The sequence below is a fragment of the Centrocercus urophasianus genome, unplaced genomic scaffold (assembly GCF_019232065.1).
Source record: "Centrocercus urophasianus isolate 14NV4802_14NV808 unplaced genomic scaffold, USGS_Curo_1.0 seq_12, whole genome shotgun sequence".
Taxonomy (NCBI): domain Eukaryota; kingdom Metazoa; phylum Chordata; class Aves; order Galliformes; family Phasianidae; genus Centrocercus; species Centrocercus urophasianus.
In genome coordinates, this window is record NW_024884364.1 from 35,353,210 (window position 1) to 35,365,214 (window position 12,005).

Genomic DNA, 12,005 nt, shown 5'->3' on the forward strand with positions numbered 1-12,005 from the left:
AAAGAAAGAAAGAAAGAAAGAAAGAAAGAAAGAAAGAAAGAAAGAAATTGGAAGTTAGGCCCATCAGATAAAAAAAGAAACTACTATGCTCCATCCTGGAAGGTAGGAGAACCCTGTAAGCAGGCTTAATGCTAGAGAATGAAGCACTTCTCCTAAAGAAAGTTAATTCTTTGTTCGTTGACTTCTAAGAAACTGCCTTCTCCTGATGGCAGCTTAAACTCACTTTCTTCTCCCTGTTCACTGAGACTGTTAACAGAAAAATTGTTTACATGCAGGTCCCCCCCAAAACACAGACAACTGCCTTCCGAATTTCTCAAAGTGTTTGTTCCATAAGAATATTTCAGTGCAAAGCTGCCCGTGCTCTGTATTCCTTGGTTTTGGCTTCATCTGTCACATCCAGATGTGATGTCCAGCACCTGGCATTCAAAGGGAGGTGAGACACTGTGAAGCGACACTGCTAGAGTGGGGAAAGCATTTGCCTCAGTGATGGAATGTATCTGGTACAGTCATTTTTCTTCCTTGTGTGTCTTTGTATCAGTTTTTCCCGCTAGCTTCTAATGATGAATCTGCGTGTTATCAGATGACAATTAATTTTCCATACATAGGTGAATACTCACCCACATTCGGAAACTTATTACTGAGAGGCCTGAGTGGTACTCAGCCTGCTCATCTCACAAAAGGAAAAAAAATGTCTGCTCAGGTTACCCTGCGTGAAATTTATAGAACTGCAGAACCATAGAATATCCTGAGCTGGAAGGAAGCCACAAGAATCATCAAGTCCAACTACCAGCTCCATATAGGACCACTGAAAATCAAACCCTATGTCTAAGAGCACTGCTCCCAGAACTCCGGAACAGGTGGCCATGCCCACAGCCCTGTGCAGCCCATTCCATGCTGAGACCCTGTGGTGCAGCCCCTTTCCCTGACCCCCAGCTGCCCTCCCCTGACGCAGCTCCATGCCGTTCCCTCGGGCCCTGTCGCTGTCACACAGAGCAGAGCTCAGCGCTGCCCCTCCGCTCCCTGTGAGGAGCTGCAGCCGCCATCAGGCCTGCCCTCAGTTCCTCTGCTCTGCGCTGAGCGCACCCATGGAACAGACGATCTAACCGTGTTGGCTTTTTATCTGCATTCCAAAGTGATGCTGTTTTAATGTTTTTAAACGCTTGTATGGCACAGAGCATAACCTCATGGGAACATCTCTCACCTTACACGTTACCACTGCGCAGATTATAGGCTTAATTATTTTTGACAGTTTTCTTCATTTTTTCCTTTTCAATTTGTATGGAGATAGGAACAGGACATTCTTGACAAAGTGTCCATCAGACAATTCTGCTTCGACAGGCTCTTCTTTTTTTTTTTTTTCTGTGTTTAAGGAACAACTGTAACTTACCTTTGTGTTGACGAGTTTTAAGAAGTTGTGTGTGTGTGAAACTACTACAGCAGAAATGAGGGATGCTCTGAAAGTAATGCCTCCTATTTTATTACACTGGCCCACAGCGTCAGAGGCAGATGCTGTGGTATGGCAGGAGATGTCAAACCTTCCCGCCGACATTCCGTTCCATGTTGTTGCCATACGACAGATAGCAGCAGAGGGGCAGTCCTGACACAGTGGCATCTGATGCGGAAGAGCATACGAAGCAAAGGTGTGTCACTGAATTCCTCCTGCGGAGAAAATGGCACCTACTGACATTCATTGATGCTGAATGTTGATGGAGACCAAGCAGTAGATGTGAGCACAGTGAGGTGGTGGGTGGTGCGTTTCAGCAGTGCTGACAGCAACAGAGGCACCTCTGCAGATTGTTACAAGCGTGGCATGCAGGCTCATGTCCATGTCTGTTGAAAATGCATAGCTAGTGGTGTTGAAAAACAGTGTTTTGTAGCTGAGAATTTGCTCTATTAAGTAGTGCCATTGTGTTCTTGGTATCTGTAGTAGTTTCCATGCAAATAAATGAGACATGACCTTTGCAGAAACCTGCATACTTTGGAAACTGCAGCAGTTCCCAGCTAATTCCTACAGGACACAACACTCTTCCACAAGGCTTCTAACTCAAAGCTCAAAAAGCACAGCCGTGGGACTCGCAGCTATCTTCTGCGGGTAGTTTTGTGTGTGTGTGTGTAATGTAAAAAGCACAGAACGGAACCTGGCAGGTTAAGCACTCGATGTTTTGACATTCAAGGGATGTCTCAGACATTCCTTTGAGTGGTTTTACGAGGAAACGACCCGTCACCTGCCCAACTGGATGCGCATCAGAGCACTCTCAGAAGGCTCCTTTAATTGGCTGTGGGAGTGCTGTTTCACCAGCAACAAAGCTGTTTCAAACACCGCTCCAGATACAACAGCCTCTCAAAGCCAACATCCTGCTAGGAGAAAATTCACTCTACCCGCTCCCAGACAAAGCTGCGGAGCTTGGGCACAGAGACCGTCGCCGCAGGTAGGGCTGCAGGCACCAGACAGCAGCGTGCAGCTGACTGAGAAAACCTCCCCTCCCGCGTCTGCCCACGCACCGCCCGGAGGAGCCGCGCGGCGCTCCCAACACCTGCGCCCGGCTCAGCCCGCCCCACCGCGGGCGCTCGCAGCCACCCCGCGGAGCCCCCTCCCCGCGCCATGACGTCATCGCACGCCGCGCCTGCGCACAACGCGCCGACCGACCCTCCCCGACCCCTCGGCGGGGGAGGGGGCGTGGCCCCGCGAGCGGCGCGGGCGGGGAGAAAGGGAGCGGAAACCAACGCGGGCCCCCCGCGTGCGTGCCTGTGTGCGTGCCGCGCCTGCTCGGCCGCGCGCTCGCACCCGGGGCGCCCGCCCCCGCCGCGGCCTTTGCGTGACGGCGGTGGGGAGCGCGCGCGCGCGCCCCCGCCCTCCCGTGCGGCCAGCGCCTATCGCGGCCGCCGCCGCCTCTCCTCCTCGCGGCTGGGAGCGGAACCGACGACCGCGCCGGCACCTCCCCGCCCCTCCCCCTCCTACTATTATCCTCCCGCACGGTGCGCGCTCCCCTAGCCAACCCCCTCTCCCCCCGCCCCCCCCTTCCCGGTGCCTCGGGAGCGCGCCCGCTCGGCGAGGGAGGGATCGAGCCGGCGCTGCCGCCCGCCGCCGCCGCCTATCCCCTCCATGGAGCTCGCGCCGCCCCGCTGAGCCGGAGCCGCCCGCCAGCTCGCCGCTGCCGCCGGGGAGTAACCGGGGGAGGGAGGGGGGTGGGGGGAGGAAGGTGGGGTCGCGGGGTGCGTGACACGCGCGGCGGCCCGAGAAGCGGAGAGCCCCGGCGGTGGTAGCGGTCGTCGGTTGCGGCCGTCGGTTGCGGCTGTTGGCGCTGAGCGGCGGGGGAGCGCGCCGCACGGCGGGGAGCGTGCCCGCGGCCCCCCCGCTTCCTTCTCCTCCTCCTCCTCCTCCTCCCCCCGCAACCGGGGCCGCCGCCTGACGGGCGGACCATGGCCGACGACGACGTGCTGTTCGAGGACGTGTACGAGCTGTGCGAGGTGATCGGCAAGTGAGTCCCGCGGGGAGGGGGAGGGGGGAAGAAAAGGAGAAGGGAAGGGGGGGAGAGCAGAGCCCCCCAACCCCAACGCGGGGATGCTGTGCTCGGCACCCACCTGAGTCGCGGTGCGGGCGGTCCCGGCGCGCTGCCCGCCGCCCTGAGCTTGGGGATAGGGGGTTGAGAGGGGGGAGGGGGGAGCAGCTCCGGTGCTTCCTCAGCCACCATGATCCCCGCCCGGCCGCCGCGCAGCCTGGCGCTGCCCAGCCCTCCTGTTCTCCTCCCCATCCCCGGCACACCCATCGTTGGTTGCCTACTGGGGAAGGATCGCCGTGGATCCACCTATCGCTCGGGTGGCCGTACCAGGTGTTGGCTCTCCCCGAGCCGTGGCGCACAATGAGCGGCGTGCTGCTGGCGGTGCCCCTGGCACCCCGTGCTCGCGCGGATCTCTGCCTTTCCTCCGCTCTCGGGCGGTGCGTGAGGCTGGGGGAGAACTTGGCTTCTCCGGTGTCCTTATGCAACTGTTACTGCGTGCTCGTGTCAAACCTCGGAGGTCGCCGGCATTCCCCGTCTGCCTGTTTTCGGCCACGTTCCTGTAGACTGCACGGAGATGACAGCTCTGTGCGTTACCACACCAAGAAAACGCAGAGCATCCCCCAAATCAGATGGCGCTGGCGGGAGCTGAGCTCCCCGCTCTGTATTTTCGTGACTGCCCCGTTTCAAAATTCTTTTTTGTTTATTCGTTGTGTTCCACACGCCTCCTATGGTTGTGCTTGGCTTGCGTGAGAGATGTAGCAGTGTTGCTGCTTCCCAATTGTCTGTGTGTGTCTGACTGAGCAGCTGAGATTGCTGTGGGAGCCTTAGCGTGGCACTGCTCTGGGTGCCTGCAGCTCTTTCTTCCTGAGGATGAATTCTACAAGAGCGGCGTTCCCTGTGTTTTGATTATAAACAAAGAGTTTATCCGCATGTATTCTCCCTCCCGCCCCCCACCAGTGTGCTTTTCAGTCTCTATCTGCTGCTGCCCGCTTTCAGAGCTCAGGCTAAAAATATTCTGGAATTAATCTTTCCTGAGGATTATACTAAAATGCTTGTCTTGGACTTAGCAGGTTACTTTGTTGTCAGCTGAAGTTTCAGCACTCTGCTCTGTCATTTCACGTGGTATTACCACCTTTCCCCTGCCACAAACAACTTTTAAAAATAGGAAGCTTAGAGGGCCTTGCTTGCTGTCATAAGCTGAAAGCTCTTGTCAGTTGTTCATGAGGAGCTTATGTAGCCGAGAAACAAAACTGTGATGAAACGTGTTTTGAAGATGATTTTTGGCTTGCTCCTTTCACAAGTGGTTTTATGCTAACCGCTGCAGTTCACACACTGCTTCCTCAGAGCTGGGTACCTTTAGAAAGAAGGTGAAGTGCTTCTGCTTGGCAGGACTGCGTGTGCCTTTAGAGGATGGCTCATTCACAGCCATCCAGATGTTGGTGCAGCTCCGATGACTTTTGGTGTTGTGATATGAGAATTTTGAAGGGATCCAAGGTTCAAAACCTGTGAATTGTGAAGCTTCCTTAGCTGGTACCTGAGATTTAATTATTCTGGATGTGTTGTGATGTAACTTGATCTAACAGATAAAACGTTGGGTTGTAGGAGCACAGTGCTGCTAAGAGCACTGTAACAGAACAGGGTGGATCACTGAAGATAGTGGTGGTGGGAAAGGGTTTGTATGTGGATGTTGTGTCCCTCCTCTAAACAATAAACTGTACAGTTGTATAAGTAGCATTCCTGTTTCTTTGCAATGCTACACAGGTGAATTCTGAGGAATCAGGGATGCAGCATCTTTATTTAGCTTTCAGATTTTTGGTAACACCTCGCTCATCTTCAGGCAACCTGGAGAAAGACTCTATAAATCTGCTTTGAATTGCTGCGTATGCATCTGGCTAAACGTCTTTCAGTGAAACATCAACTAAATGCCTGCACCTTCCTGTGATTTATTATTGATTGATTGAGTAATCTGGTTCTAGCAAATAGCACATCCGGCCCTGATTTGTGTTTTAGGTTCATGAAATATTAAAGTGTATGATTTATCTCTCCTAAATGGGTAGTTACCACTGTCATTTAAAGTAGTAAAAGGTATTTCCAGAAAAGGTGTGGGAAAGAGATTTTTGAACTGTAAAATAACTGAATATTTTGTCTGACTTTGTAAGAGAAATCTCAAAGTTCCCATACAGTCTACTTGAGAAATAAGTCCTCTGTGGGAGTTTCCTTGCTGGTAGTATGCGTTCCTATTTGTTGAAGCTTATTCTGAACTTCTGAATAAACTTTAAACAATTTTAAATACGATAAACTGATAAGACTTATTTTGTATAAACACGGTGATAATAGCTTTTTGCTGGAGTGTGGAACAGTAGCTGTAATAGTACATGAAAGAATTGATCGGAATGACAGAGTGATGAATTGTTTATTACGTGGCATTTAATGTGTTTGAGTTCTGCAAGCATACATTTTTCATTCTGAATAGATAGAGGATAAAAGAAAAGCCAGGAGGGATTGAGAGAATTTCTAATCCGTGTTTCCTTTAGAAAAAATTTGAGGGCAATTTACATTTGCATACCCTTCCAGTATTCCAATTTCTTTGCTGAATGCTGTGGAGAGATAAAAATTGAGTAATAAATCCAATGTCTTGTTAAACTTTTTAAAGTGGCATCTGTGACGCTAATGTTAGTCATGTGGTTTTACTTTACCAAATGTGTGATGTTCTGTCTTATATTCAGAGTTGGCTGGCACAAGCATGCTTCAGTGCAAGAATTCACTGGGGGCTTCTAGCTTGGCCTTCAAAAACACAGTAGTATATCTGGGAATAAAAGACACAAGCCTGCCTTGTTTATTTTTTATTCAAACTTGTTTCCAGTTAGCTTTGAAGGGATTTTCCCTGCGTTGATGGGGAAGTACATAAGCTAAAATATTTAAGGCTTCCATTGTGGTGATCAGAGCATGCATTTGATTAACAGGCTGCAGATAGTGGTGACAGGTGTACTTCTTTTCATTGAAATTTGCATTCAGAGCACATTGAATGGTTCTCAAAACTCTGTGTTGGTGTAGGGCTGAAACACCTTGGATGAGAATTGTTCTTATAACTGGAGCTCTGTGTAAATGTAACAGAAGTCTTCATTATACTGAAGACAATGTCTGTCTTTAAGCTAGAACAGACAAAGTTGATATTGAACTTAGAAGTCCAAAACATGACTTCTATGACAGATACCTTCTTCTGAGAGGACTTTATCTCTCATTAATGGGTTTTGCTTACTGCACCTGTTAAGACTCACGTTGGTTGATGTTAGCTTTAGAGGGGTGCTGTAAAAACTGTCTGATCTGCCTAATAATAGGATTGTGTGTTGCTTCAGTATAGTTTCCTACATTTATATGTAACTCCAAATTTTGAAGTTAGAAATACAATGTGATAATGTTGATAAGAGTTTCTGTTTAAGTGTGCATTGGTCACAATTGAAATCCTTAAGTCTTCATCTTGATAGTCACGTGAATTAGTTTTTTATCTAGCACAAGTGGGCTGTAAATTTGTACAGTTATTGTGTGTAGTAGTGGTACAGTTGCTGGCATTTTTAGTACCCAAAAATAATGTAATAGTTGATGCTAGTGCTGCTGTAGTTTCAGGATGTTCTCTGCAGTATGTCTAGGTTCAAGTTAGTTGTTCTCTGTATTACATGCTGAGGATTTCAGTTTTTCATCCCTCCCTCTTCTGTGCTGGGCTTCTCCGCTTGGGCTCTTCTCTCTGGTGAGGAGGAGGAGTTTGAGTGTCTATGGCCTGAAGGAGTTCTTCTCTTCTCCATACTGGCAGTGTTTTTTTGGTGGTTTTTTTTTTTTTTTTTTTTTTTTTTTTTTTTTTTTTTTTTTTTTTTGCATTAAAGTATGGGGGCCTGTTTCCTATTCTAAGAGGATGGGAGGAGAGTGATTGTGGTTTATCTTGAGCTGTTATCTTGAAATGGACATGGTTTAAACTTATATCCCAGTCAGAATGATTAAGAAAGTGAGGAGAGATCTCATGGACTCCGTGTCCAAGAAATGGAAGTATGGTGACAGCAAAACTCTCTCGAATGATTCTTATTGCTTCAGTGATACAGTACAACAGCATTGCCTCTGTTTTCTCTGCATGGCAGTGAGAATAATACTTTTGTCTCAAATGTGCTTTTTCTCTAGTGCACTGTTGAGGTTTTGCATCTTGTGTGAAACCAAAGGATGTAACTGCTGAGCATAATTTTGACAAAGCAAAGAAAAGCATGAAACAATTGCAATGTGTTCTCACTGTTCAGAAAGAGGGAGAAGGAAGGGAACTTTTCAGAGTTATGGAATGCTGTCTGATTTAACTTTTTAATTCCTTAGTGTTGTTTGATGGAGTGGCGGCATTGGTGGACAAGGGAAAGGGCGACTGATGTCATTTGCCTGGACTTGAGCAAGGCCTTTGACGTGGTCCCCCACCACATCCTTATCTCCAAATTGGAGGGATATGGATTTGATGGGTGGACCACTCAATGGATAAGAAATTTGTTAAAAGGCTGCAGATAGAGAGTGATCATCAATGGCTCTATGTCCTGGTGGAGGCCAGTAATGAGCAGCGTCCCCCAGGGGTCTGTCTTGGGACCGGTGCTCTTTAACATCTTTATCAATGACATCGACGCTGGAATTGAGTGCACCCTCAGCAAGTTTGGCAGCACCAAGCTGAGTGGTGCGGTTGACATGGTGGAAGGAAGGGATGCCATTCAGAGGGACCTCAACAGGCTTGAAAGGTGGGCCCCGGTGAATCGGGTGAGGTTCAACACAGCAAAGCACAAGGTTTTGCACTTGGGCCAGAGGAATCCCAGGCATCTGTACAGACTGGTCCTTGAGAGCAGCCCTGCAGAGAAAGACCTGGGTGTCCTCATGGATGAAAAGCTTGACATGAGCCAGCAGTGTGCCCTTGCAGCTCGGAAAGTAAATGGTATCCTGGGCTCCATCAGAAGAGGGGTGGCCAGCAGGGACAGGGAGGTGATTTTCTCTCTCTGCTCTGGTCTTGTGAGGCCCTGTCTGGAATAGTGCATCCAAGTGTGGAGCCCCCAGTACAAGAAGGACAGAAAGCTGTTGGAGAGGGTCCAGAGCAGAGCCACAAAGATGACCAGGGGGCTGGAGCACCTCCCCTCCAAAAACAGACTGAGGGAGCTGGGCTTGTTCAGCCTGGAGAAGAGAAGGCTGTGGGGTGACCTCATTGCAGCCTTCCAGTACCAATAGGGAGCCTACAAACAAAAAAAGAGAAGGAATCAACTCTTTGAAAGGGTAGATAACAGCAGGACTAGGGGAAATGGTTTTAAGTTGAGGGAGGGGAGATTTAGGTTGGATGTTAAGGGGAGGTTCTTTGCTATGAGAGTGGTAAGGTGCTGGCACAGGCTGCCCAGAGAGGTTGTGGATGTCCCTGGAGGTGTTCAAGGCCAGATTGGATGGGGCCCTGGGCAGCCTGGTCTGGTATTGAATGGGGAGGTTGGTGGCCCTGCATGTGGCAGGGGGTTGGAGATTCATGATCCTTGAGGTCCCTTCCAACCTGGGCCATTCTGTGATTCTGTTTGAAATACTGGTGTTCTAATATATGTCCAGCTGTTTTCTATGTTAAAGTGTTAAACGGGTTAAAATGAATGTGTGGTTTAAGTGTGAGGTTATAATGTGTGTTGCTCTAGAAAACTACCATGTACAATTGCTGGACTATCTACTTACCTAAGTTATTGTGCTACAGATTTTAACTGTTAATACTGACCTGGTTCTGCTTATGAAAGTCTATCCAACTGTAGCTGACCACATATTTTAATTCCACCTTGTGTTTGCAGAGTTAAGCATTTGAATTGGTACTCTCGTCCATTTTCTGGGGTTGTTTTGATAAGCAGCTTCTTTTCTCACATGCATCCTTATGGTGTAGACAAGCTGTGATAACTGGGAAGTAGAGCCGTTTTTAGGAGGGGAATTTCGTCTAGGAAAGTATACTGAGATTGTGCAGGGGCTTTGCAGATATGTTTTTGTGCTTTAACACCCAAGAGGGGGAAGCTTTGAATGTAGGAGCAGAGGAGCAACAGCTTGCAGAGTAGTCCTGAGTAATTTTAGACGGTGAGTTACTTGACATATGACTTACTGGCTCCCAAAATTCTGTAGAAGCTGTCTTGGAGAAGTCATGGGACAGGAAACTGTCTTGATTTGGAGATCTGCTCAGTTAATTGCTTAGTCTTTTTATTAGCATAGCTCTGTTGCCTTCTAGAATGGGGCCTAGCCTTTAGAATCCTAGCAATCCCCAACTGTCTTTTCAGTTAAAATGCAGTGGTTTGTTTTAATGAGTGATAGAGAAATACTAGGAGAGGAAAAATCTGTATTTTATGTCAACAGCCACTTATGTACTTAGTCCTCTGTTTGATACACTGGCCTTTTTATAGTCTCTTATGTAGATGTCATGACAATGAATGGTAATTGAGCAGTATTAACTGCTTATTATGTATTAACTGCTTATTATATTGTGGTGTTTTCAAAGATCACTTTTCAGAAGGCTGTAGTCATATTAAATGTGTCATCTAAGGAATGGTGACTTCAGAATTGAAAGGGGTTAGTGTTAAAACTAGATATTTCGTTCCAAATTATATAGTTAATTTTAAAAGTAAATCTTAGGAATTCTCCTGAGAGTGAATCTGTTTTTTAATAAATAGTGTGAAGATGTATATACAGTACGTATAGTGTATGCATGGCTAAAGTTCACGGCCCTAGTAATTTCAGAAGTTGGCCTGATCTCTTAAGATACTGTACCAGTCAGATAATATAGCCACCTACAGAACCCCAAGAAACACTTTATTTTTCTTTGTGTTTATCAGGTAAGTACATAAGAAAATACCTAGTAAGGACACCCTAAGCACAGGACAGGAAAGCCTTCCTTTTGAAGTAGCTGTAAACTGAAATGTGTTTCAGAGTGTCGGATCACTGTCTTGTTTTAATAAACTTCTGCTGTATTTGTAGCAAAGTGTTGTTTCCTGGGAGATGCCCAGTGGTGTCCCATTCTGTCTCCCGTGTCAAAAACAGGAAGGCACAGCAGGTTTGTCATGATAGTGTTACTAATGTTCAAGCCCCATTTTTATCCACAACTTCAGTTTTTATTATAAACATGGCCAAATGAGGTTTGAAATGCTTGTTGGAGCTTGACAATGGAGATGTTTGAATTATAATGAGGGTTTAACTTTTTTTTTCCTTCAATGTATACAAGAAGCAGATGTATCCTTTCAGAGAAGCAGCTAGAAAACCATTGCAGGATCAGTGCAGGTCTGAGAAAATCAAGGACTACTTCCTAATGTAGTTTCACATGACAGAGGTGACCCCCACTTGGTTAAGATATGCCTTGTTCTTTTACTTTCACATCTTTGTGCTGGAATAGGGTAGGAAGGTGTGGCTAGTGATTTACTACACACCTCCTGTCTTTTACTGCAGTGTTCCAGGTACAAGTAGGACTGTACTTTTTTTCCAGGCAGAGGACCTGTCAGTATTTTTGTCATCAATGCTTTGTCAGTTTTGTATTTTGACTCAGTCTTTTCAGAAACTAGTAGTTGAAATTTTGCCGTGTGAAGGCATTTGATGCATGATTCTTACGCACTCAGAACAGTCACTGTATGTGCCTTAAGTTCTGAAGAAATCAGAGACTTCCAAATAGCATTAGGTTAGTTTTTCACATGGCTCTTGCACCTGTTTCTTTGGCTTTTTGATGGCATGTTAACTGAAGGTAATCCAGTTTCATTTTTGACAGCCATCCCTCTATTCTTTGAATAGTGTGCCTGTAGGCAATTGCTCCTCACTTTTAACATTGAGAAAATTTCTAAGACTATTGAATTAATACAACTCTGAAGAGTTTGCCTCTGAACAAAATGTTCAGAAGTGAAATACCAGGTATATGAGTACCTATTCTGGCTTAATAGGTGTTCTGTGTTTCAGTTCAGTATTTTAGGAAGTGCTTAGAGCTAAGCTGAAAAACTGCTTGTCTCATCAGTATCAGTTCTAATGTAGCTGAGATTAACTCTTGTTGTTTTAAAGTGTGTCTTCCTAGGGAACATGTGGTTCTTCATTGTTAATTCATGGTTAATGGTTCTTCATGTGGTTAATTTGGAACTTTGCTTAAACTCACTGTTGCCAGGGTTTGGAAGGTAGTTCACATTTGGATATTTTTGACCCAAAGAGCTTTAGAGGTAAAGAAAAAAACTGTTTGTGTTGTGAGGCTGAGGCTTCTCAAGTGCAGTGGCTTTTAAGATATTCATTGAGTACCTTTGTATGTGAAATCTGCCTTTAGTCATGTATCCTCTTACGTGGGTATGTAAAGCATCCATTTTTATTTTGTGCCTTCAGGATTTAGTATGGGCTCTATCAGTATTTAAGCTGTTGTAATGAGGAGGGGAAAAAATGCTTTTACAAAGGTGGTCCCCAGTTGATAACTTTCTGTCATCACATTTGGATGTTCTAGCTAAAAAGAATGTAGGTTATTCTATCATTTTCATC

At 46.6% G+C, this 12,005-nt stretch overlaps 1 protein-coding gene and 1 long non-coding RNA gene across 5 annotated transcripts in view; one reads left to right on the forward strand and one right to left on the reverse strand.

Moving 5' to 3' along the window:
* Positions 1–1,455: 1,455 nt before the first annotated feature.
* Positions 1,456–3,654, reverse strand: LOC122156301. The gene is made up of 2 exons (XR_006167433.1): positions 3,583–3,654; positions 1,456–1,659 (listed from the first exon to the last, which is right to left on the reverse strand). It is a non-coding gene; the product is annotated as an uncharacterized LOC122156301 (long non-coding RNA).
* Positions 3,348–12,005, forward strand: part of CASK (calcium/calmodulin dependent serine protein kinase) — a 196,511-nt gene continuing 187,853 nt past the window's right edge. For 3 of the 4 annotated variants that reach the window (XM_042810955.1, XM_042810956.1, XM_042810957.1), the window contains exon 1: positions 3,348–3,479. In XM_042810955.1, coding sequence (XP_042666889.1) covers positions 3,421–3,479 — 59 coding nt within the window. In that variant the 5' untranslated portion in view covers positions 3,348–3,420. The remainder of the gene's footprint in view (positions 3,480–12,005) is intronic. The other variant, XM_042810958.1, reaches the window with a different exon arrangement.